This window comes from Psammomys obesus, unplaced genomic scaffold (assembly GCF_907164565.1).
Source record: "Psammomys obesus unplaced genomic scaffold, mPsaObe1.curated_primary_1811, whole genome shotgun sequence".
In the NCBI taxonomy this organism is placed as follows: Eukaryota; Metazoa; Chordata; class Mammalia; order Rodentia; family Muridae; genus Psammomys; species Psammomys obesus.
This window is the reverse complement of record NW_026593729.1, coordinates 1-9,691: the sequence shown is the minus strand read 5'-3', so window position 1 is coordinate 9,691 and position 9,691 is coordinate 1. Positions and strand designations below refer to the sequence as shown.

At 45.6% G+C, this 9,691-nt stretch overlaps 1 protein-coding gene across 1 annotated transcript; it reads right to left on the bottom strand.

The window, feature by feature from the left end:
• Nucleotides 1-781: 781 nt before the first annotated feature.
• LOC129684207 (rab11 family-interacting protein 1-like) lies at nt 782-9,193 on the bottom strand (the record flags this gene model as incomplete). The annotated part of the gene is given in 2 exon segments (XM_055617285.1): nt 782-3,265; nt 9,085-9,193. Coding segments are annotated over 2 exon segments (334 nt in total), but the record flags the coding sequence as incomplete, so codon positions are not given.
• Nucleotides 9,194-9,691: the final 498 nt, after the last annotated feature.

The window sequence follows — 9,691 nt, the reverse complement described above, 5'->3', positions numbered from 1 at the left end:
CACAGCTACGGAGCAGCACACAGAGCAGGGCTGCTTCCTCCTTCCTTCTGCTGTCCTTCTGTAAAGGTAACATACTGGAATAAAAAAGGGGGGGGGGGCAGGCCATGTGCCAAAGCCAAGAATAAGATGATATGAAACAATCAGGCCAAGGGCGGGCTGTTTTTTAAGGAAGCTGTCCTCCAAATGGAGTCTGCTGATATTTATCCAATGCCTTCCCATCCCCCACCAAAATCCCTGGCTGGCCTTTTCTGGAGGCCAGCCAGATGAAGGCAAGAAAAGGGCCCCTCCTGTTGGCATCAGCAGTAGCCACGGGCACAAGCCAGGGGCGGCCTCCGTAGCTCCAGGGCTCCCCACATCACCAGCCTCCGCCAGCGGCTCAGCGCAGGCTCAGCTTCCCTCAGCCCCCAACTGAATATCCAAGAACAGCTATTAAGTAGGCGTGCGTTCTGTGTACTGTCTGAGGTACAGCAAAGTTAGAAAGGCAACGTTTTCCAGCGCTGGCAGAAACCAGAGAAGCCCTTCGAAGGAAACTGTCCTTCTTTCTCCAGAGTTCCCAAGTGGCATTTCAGAGCGCAGGAATTCAGTCTACCTAGAAGGTCCTCTCTGGTCCTGACTCAGTGACATACCAAAGGTCCTAGCAGGAGCAGAGACTGCCAGAACCTTCATGAACAGGGCATTTCCCCACGCTGGCTCTTCCAAGAACCAGTGCCCCCCATTGCACTTAGGTTATCACAGTAAAAATGCATTTATATCAAGTAAAAAAAAAATCACAGTGCAGAAAAGATGTATACATGTGCATGTTCAGCGTTCAAGTGGATATGTTTTTTTTTATAGGCATGTTAACGAATTTCATAACACACACACACAAAAAAAACCAAACAAAACAAAACAACAAATAATCTCAGAAATCTGCAGTGGTCCCAAGTATTGTAGGAGAGATTAAATAAAAACAGGTGTGGATCATTAACAGCTTATCAGATAAATCAAGTTACAGTCTTGCCCTTCAGATTAAAGTGCTCCAGTATAACCAATGCTCCTCACCTTCAGGGTAAGGACACACACAGAGAGGTTCTTCACTGATAACCACAACTACCCCTACCTTGTCCAGCCCACTTGGCCTGTGATTCGTCTAGCAGAGATGTTAAGATTTGATGAGATTTTATTACAACCAGGAAGAAAAGAAACGAACACGAAAACACTTAATTCCAGTATGAGGTGACCAGCAATAAAATTCCCTCTACTAGTGAAAAAGGGGCTGAGTTATAAAAAATTATATGTATATATTTTAATACAGCAATCTACCAGGCATGGTGACACATACCTGCAATCCCCGTATTTGGGGATTGGCTGAGGCAGGGGACACGAGAGCTTGAAGCCATGGAGTCTCAAAATAGCAGCAACACAACTGCCCCCAATCAGGAAGGAGCAGTCTAAAAGCAAATGTCATCTTGTAGCGCTTCACAATATTTACTTATTATTGAAGTGTGGGGTAGGGTGGGGTAGGGGCTGGTGTGCTCGACCACTGAGCACTTCCCCCAGCCCTAGCCCAAGTCTCCTTCATCTTGAGGAATTGGTGGACTCTAGTCTACTCCCTTCCAGGAAAGCCAGCAAGACAGGCCGAAGGACCCTTCCGAAAACCATTCTCTACCTCCCAGAACTGCTGCAGTAACCGTCTGGAGCACAGTCCTCTCTCCAGGCACTAGAAATCCAGGCCGACAGGAATCCTGTTACAAGTGGAGGGGCTCTGACCATTTTCCCGTACATAAATGGAAAGTGATTCTTACTATTTTTTATTTTATGTGCATTGGTGTTTTGCCTGCGTTCATGAGTGAGCGTCGGATCCCTTGGAACTGGAGTTACAGACAGTTGTGAGCGGCCATGTGAGTGCTGGGAATTGAACCCAGGTCCTCTGGAAGAGCTGCCAGTGTTAACCACTGGGCCATCTCTCCAGCCTGAACAGCGACTCTTTAATTCCGTCACGTCTGCAGGAGATGGCCCTATGGATCTAAAAAGCGCTATGTGTGCACGTGTGTGCACATGTGTTTGAGTGTGCTTACCTATGGGGGAGTATACGAAGGGCAGAGGTCTATGGTAGCTTCTTCACCGAATTGTTCAAGCCAGGCTCCCTCACTGAACCATTCACCTAGAATGGCTGGTCAGTGAACCAACCCTTGGGATCTACCTGTCTCTACCCCCCAATACCCACGAGCCCAACCCCTACCCAGGCACAAGCCACCACTCCTGTCGTTTTTGCCCAGGTGCTGAGAATCCAAATACAGATCCTCATGCAAGCGCTTTATCCACTTTATCCACTGTCTCCCCACCCACAAAGAGCATATTTTTAAGGCTAGAGTAGGTATTGGAAAAGGCAGTTTGTTCAAGATCTAAGAAGCATGCCCAGAGGCCTTCTGTAAACAACTGTGCTCCAATAAAAAGGCATCAAACACAGCTGTCATTCCAACACTTGGGAGGTATGTGTGGGATCAGAAATTCAAGGCTAGTCTCAGCTATATAATGAGTTCAAGAGTAGCCCAGGTTATATAACCCCCCATCCTGAAAGCAGAACAATGACCCCCAAACAAAACCCCTACCAAAAACAACCCTTGAGCCCTGGAAGTTCACATGATATGACAATTTAGCATCTGCCACACCTGAGTGCTCAGAGGCCAGGAAAGCAGGTGAAACAGCACCCATCGCACAGGCCCTTTCTCAGCCCACCCTAAGGCTGGCTTCATGGAAAATGAAAATCTCAGTTATCAAAGGGCAACAAGCCCAGTGTTAAAAAATACATTATTTCCACTGGTGCCCCCGAATCGATGGCTCAGGTTCAAATCTTATATTTACAACTTGGTTAAAGGCACAGTGGCATTTTAAAAAATAAATCTCTGGGAATGGAGAGTAAAAGAGTCATTGTAATAATTAACCTGGTTTCCAACTAGGAGAATTAACTCTTGATGGCCAGCCCACACACAGGCGATTGAGCCTGAGTGCGGGTTTCGATGGAAACGAGCGCGCAGGGCGCCGGCTTCTCTCCTGTGGCTCACATCTTTCCAGCCTTTCTGCCCGTCTGTGTCTGCGCCGGCACTCGGAGGATGTTGGGCGTCTCTTCCATGACCCGGACCAGCAGGTTGTCAATGTAGTCCTCCAGCTCGCGCACCTGAAACTCCTTCTTGCTGATGGTTTCCTTCTGTTTCAGGACCAGCTGGATCAGCTCGTCGTGGGTCAGCTGCGAGTAGGCGAAGGCGGGATCCGAGGGCTGGTATTTCTTTGGAGAGGGGAGGAAGAGGGAAAAGGTTACAAGTCGGCAGAGGAACCAGACATCTGAAGGGGATGCAAAAGAGACTGTAAAAACCAAGGGCGTGGGTGTAGCTCGGTAGCACAGCACTTGCCTAGGATGTGTGAAAGCCTCAAGTTTGATCCCCAGCACCGGAACACTTGAAAAGCAGAAACCTTACTCGGCTTATAGTTCTCACACTTCTGTTCTTGACTCTGTGTACATGTTTTCAAGAAATGTAATAAAGGAGGGGGGGGGGCGGCGGCTGGAAAGACGCCTGGCAGTTAGTTAAGAGCACTGGCTGCTCCTCCAAAGAACCCAGGTTCAAGTTCCCAGCGCTCACATGGCCGTTCACAGCTGTCTGTAACTCCATTTCCAGAGGATCTGATACCCTCACACATAAAATAAATTAAATAAAAGATAAAACATTAAAAAGGAAAGTACTGGTTGCTCTTTCAGAAGACCCAGGTTTGATTTCCAGCACCCATACGGTGGCTCATAACTCTCTGTAACTCCAGTCCCAGAAATCCAGCCAGTGTGCTACTACACACTCATGGGCACAGAGATATATGCAGGCAAAACAACCACATAAAAGAAAAGAAGGACCATAATGAGGCCTTTATGGGGGAGAGGGAAAAAGAAGAGGAGGAGGAGGAAGAAGAGAAGACGGAGGAGTAGAAACACATCATCAGGCAGTAGTAGTCTAGTCACACAATCGGCCAGGCTCAGGCTTGGGAGGCTGAGGTACACAGACCACTTGACCTCCTAAGTTTGACACCAGCCTTGAAAACTCAGGGAGTCCTTCGATGCAGAGCTGGGACAAGCCCCAAGGCGGATTGGAAAAAAAGATGTTGGGGAGCACCCTCTTGTCAACATAGCGGGTGTCTGCCAGTCAGCCCAGTCATTCTGCTACCCCTGAGCCTCCCCTGAGACCCTCCCGAAACTTACTCCACACTCTCAAAACATGCATTGCTAAAGCCAAGTGCCACCAGGCTACGGACCTCACAACCCACCCCAGTACACAGTCTCTGGGTACACAGTGGCCTTTCTCAGAGACTGACTGTTCTCTGACGGGGGCGTGTACCCGGAACAGTTACTTTTAACCAGCATTTATCATCTGGGACAAGGAGACTCTAACTGCAAGCCCAGGAGTTCTGAGCCAGAAGGAACTGAGCGATAAAAGACTCAATCAGAAGTAACAAGTCACACCAAGGTCTCAGGAGGGAGTCAGAGGAAAGCCCTGCAATCTGCAGATTTACAAGCTGTAGGAGACAGGACTTGGGAGAAACTCAAGGTGACTTTTGCCCAAAGAACTCCAAGGTAGTAAAACAGTTTGTTTGTTTTTTCCGCCCTGGGGCCTGCCACTTTCACCTTCTACCGTAAAGACCAATAGTTAAGAGCCCACGGTCTCCAAGCAGAATCAACACTAATAGTCAGACAACTGTTTGTCAACAACAGCACAGAAGCCCCTGCTCCATTCAGGGAGCCATCTGCACAGGGAGACACATTCAAAGGAATCCCACTCTCTCACTGGCTGGCTTAGAAACACATACTGCTTGTTCTCACACTCAGAGCAAGCTTGAACCCAAGTCAGGAGGCTCAGGAATAACAGAGATGCTGGACTATTTCTCTGACATTTACTTCTCCTTGGCCCCCAACTCTTACTTTCATTCTTTCAACTTATTGAGGACATACATTCAGAGTTGGTATGCCCTTGGTCCCCGATTTTGTTTCTGCTGCTAGGGGTTAAACTCAGGGTTTTGTGCATGACGGGCAAGTGCTCTACCACAGAGCTACAACCTCTCCAGTCACTGTATGTGTGGCTTCTAAACTGGATTCAGACTGGGCGTGATAGCGCATACCTGTAATCCCAGTACTCAAAAGACAAAGGCAAGGAGAGCTTGAGTTTGAGGCTAGCCTGAATCATGAAGCAAGCTCTATGTCAGCCTGGGCTACAGTAAGACACTATCTCAAAGAACAAACAAGGCCAAAAATCAGATTCAACAAAAAAGTTTGATGTCTGCAAGTGGACACACAACAATGTGGATATATTTAACACTATTAAATTAGGTTAACAAGGTACAATGAGGCTGGGTGTGGTAGACAGATCTTTGTGAGTTTGAGGCCAGCCTGGTCTACAGAGGGAGTAGGACAGCCAAGGCTACAAAGAGAAACCCTGTCTCACAAAACAAAAGCAAAAAATAAAAAAAGAAAGAAAGAAAAGAGAACAAGTAACATAATTTTAAAAAGTAGGTACAGATCTAAATAGAATTTACAAAAGACGAAACAGAAATGACTGAGAAACAAAGAAACGTTCAACATCTTTAATCATCAGGGAAATGCGAACAAAACTACTCTGACATTTCAGCTTCCACCAGTCAGAATGGCTAAGATCAGTAAAGCAGATGACAGTTTATGCTGTCAAGGATGTGGAGTAGGGGGAACACTCCTCCATTGCTGGTGGGAGTGCAAACTTGTACAGCTACTATGGAAATCAGTTTGGCATTTCCTCAGGAAGCTGAGACTAGATCCCATGATCTAGAGAAACCACTCTTGGGCACATACACAAAGGACTGCCTCCTATTCCAGAGACACTTGCCCATGCACGGCTATTCTGTTCACCACAGCCACAGACTGAAAACAGTGTAGTTGTCCACAGAAAGATAAAGAAAATGTCATACATTTACATAATGGGCTATTCTTGAGCTGCTTAAAAAAAAAAAATCATGAAATTCACTGGTAAGTAGGTGAAGCTACAAAAAAAAAAAAAAAAAATCATCCTGAGTGAGGTAATCCAGACCCAAAGACAAATATGGTATGTATCTTATATGTGGATGTTAGCTTAAGCCTCTTGATAGAGTGCTATAATCCATAGAACCACAGAGATTAGGTATAGAATAAGAGGTTTGTGAGGAGGGATCTCCCAAGCAGGAGGAAATAGACACACAGACACACACAGACACACACACACACACACACACACACACACACACACACACACACACGAAGAAATTGAAGAGCGGGGGAGATTGGAACAGGAAGATTAAATGGGTAGGTAGAAGGAAGAGGAGGTTAAGGGAGAGAATACGGGGCGGGGGGTTACAACTAGCACTAGCCACTTAAAGAGTCATATGGAAATCTTCTACAGTGCAAGTTCCTTAAACTCTATAGATCCATGAAGGAAATCTAAATGGAGCCACCAAATAACAAGGGAGACATGGCCCTAACCAGACACCTCTTGCCAGCAAGTGAAACCTTTATCGCAAGGAATGGGTTGCATCTTACTAACCAATTATCAATTAATTAACCCAAGTAACTAATCTCAACAGGTCCCATGAAAACCCCCAAGCAACCCAGACTATTGCCAAAGCTGTGGGCTGCTCTCTACAAACTGATGGTGAGGCCCTGTTCCTGAAGACAACACCTACACAACCCGCTGAGCACGAAGAAGTTGTAAAAGAAGGCTAACAAGCGCCCTCACTGCCGCTGACTGATGCTCATGGTACTGAAGGTGTTCCGTACGCTACCAGAGGAGACATGTGCCCAGCAACCCAGCTACAGACCCTTCCATCTGCAGTGGTGGCTGCCTGCAGAAGATACCGCTTCAACAGTATCACAAAAAGCTGGGTGTGGCGGCACACACCTTGTTTTGTTTTGTTTTTTTGAGACAGGGTTTGTGGCACACACTTTTGGTTTCAGCACTCAGAAGGCAGAGGCAGGAAGGTCTCTTAGTTCGAGGCCAGCCTGGTCTACGTAGTGAGTTCCAGGACAATAAGGGTTAGAGAGAAAGACCCATCTCACAAAAAAAAAAAAAAAAAAAAAAAAAAAAAAAAAAAAAAAAGTGGCACAAAAATTGTGGGAGTAAACAGTCACTATCTGATCAGATTGAAAACCCACACCATGAGATGCAACCCATGCCTGAAAACTGCTCCAGTAGCCAAGAACCTAAGATTAGATAGGGTATGGATCAAGGAGAAAACCGAACACTCTTGTTCTGCTCAAGAACTGTAGTAATAAAGTGATTCCTAATGACACTCTGCCATACCTATAGATCTGTCTCCCTCAGCCATCATCAGAGAAGCTTCCTCCTGCAGCAGATGGGAACAAATACAGAGACCCACCATTGGACCATGTGCAGAGAGCGAGAGATCTCAGGACACTTATAGGGTACCTATCAAGTCTCTCCCCTCAGGGAGGGAGCAGGGAACTCTGGGAAGAGGGGGCAGAAAGAGTGTGAGAGCCAGAGGGAATGAAGGACACCAAAGAAAGAAGGCCTTCTAGACAGAAGCTGGACTGACAACAAAGACTGTGGCAGCATGCTCAGAGGCTGCACAGGTTCAAGCCAGAGGAGGTCCCAGTGCTGAGAGGGAGAAGTAGACACAGCCTCCATCCCTAACCCGAAAGCTATCTTCAACTGACAACCACTTGCAAAGGAAGTATTAGCTTCTCCAACAGAGTCTCCCTAGGTATACAAACCACCCTTAGGGGTCCTATGAGCAGGAGTAGATGGCCAAGTCAAAACAAAGTCAATAGTCTTTTTTTTTTCCTTTGGTCTCATTTGCTTTGTCTGGGGATTTTTTTTTTTTTTTAAGTTACTGGTCTTTTGCTTGCATATTATTATTTCAAACTTTGTGTTTTTATGGGTTTTGATTGTTTGTGTACTTTTTCTTTTTATTCTGGTTTTAGTTTGTTTTTACTTGCCTGTATATTCTGTAAAGAGAGAGAGAAAGAAGGCATGGAGTTGGATGGTTGGGGAGGATCTGGGAGGAAATGAGGGAAGGGAAACCATAATCAGAATATATTATATGAAAAAATATTTAAAAGAAAAAAGCAAAGGTGAAGAGCTATTGAGAAAGAGAGCTGACTACAACTTCTGGCCTCCACACACATCTGCATACACCCACACAAACACTGGGGTACATGCATATAATTCACACAAAGAAACTTTGAAGTAAAATAGGACACGATGCATACACCTTTCTTTTCCAGGGTTCAGACAGACAGAAAAAAATGACACATGCAGTGGTACACAGAGAAAGAGTAGGAGGGAGAGGGAGGAGCAGGAAGAGGTGGGGCAAACTGGGTCAAATGTGAACAACTGGAGAATCCGGACGAAGGTCTATGGCAGTTCTCTGATGTGTTTTTGAAACTTTCAGTGATACTTTTATCACTATACACCCATATCAAGAATTTTATATTTTTGCCTAAAGATAAATAGAAAAGATGGGGAAAGGAAATCCTTTCTTTAAAGAGAAATGGCGGGTAGGTGTGGTGGCGCCTGCCTGTAACTTCTCAACACTCAGGAGGCTGAGTCATGAGTATTGTCACGAGTTTAGGGCAGCCTGGCCTACACAATGAGTTCTAGGCCAGCCCAGGCTCTAAGAATCCTGTCTTTAAAAAAACAAAACAAAATAAGTAAACAAAAAAGTATCACCATACTCAATAAGCAGACAGTGCTGGTGACTCATGTTGCTAGAGACAAAAGAGAATTCAGTAAGAAATAAATAATTATAAGAAAACTAATTATCTATTCAACAGGGAGCCTGGAGGCTCTCAGAGCTTATCCAGACTCCAGACACATCACAGTAAATAATTCCCAGAATTGCTTGCTGCCCAAGTACTTTAACTTCTGCTTTTGTTCTGAGATAGCCTCTTGCCATGTTGCCCAGGGTGGCCTCGAGGCTAATGAGCTCAAAATGTCCTCCCATCAGCCCCCTGTGGAGCTGCATTGGCTGAGGCCAGCTCTAATGGTGACTCCATACATGTAACTTCCACAGATCTTAACTGTGCCAACTCCTCCGAACACTCACCTTCATAATGGTTTCGTTAATCAGGTTTTCACTGATGATGGCAGCAGTTCCCAAGCTAGAGTTTGCAGTCTTAGTGGCTGTTGTGTTCATTGGCTTCACGGGATGAAGCCTAGAGAAAGACAGGAAAAAGACCCGTAAACCTTCAGTAACCACAAAGCTGAAACCCACTGAACTCAAAGATGGCTGCCGGCAAGCCAGGCAAGGTATGGGGGTGGGGTGGGGAAACATTTCTGGTCCAACAGCCAGCCTAATGCCTTAGCTCCTGTGGAATTCAAAGTAAGCAGAACCAGACAGCCACAAACAACCAGCAACACACATCCCTTGCCAACTCTAAGTCCGTCAGTCGAGTTATGAGCACAAGAACATGAAGACCATCTCTCACGCTGGAACGTATCTCTGTAGCAGAGTACTTTCCCAGCATGCACAAGGCCTCAGGCTCCATCCCCAGCACTGAAAAAAAAATTATCTTAATTAAAATAAACAAACAAATAAATAAATAAATAAATAAATAAATAAATAAATGAATAAATAAATAAAATGTAAGCAGTGAAGAAGAAAGAAAGAAAGAAAGAAAGAAAGAAAGAAAGAAAGAAAGAAAGAAAGAAAG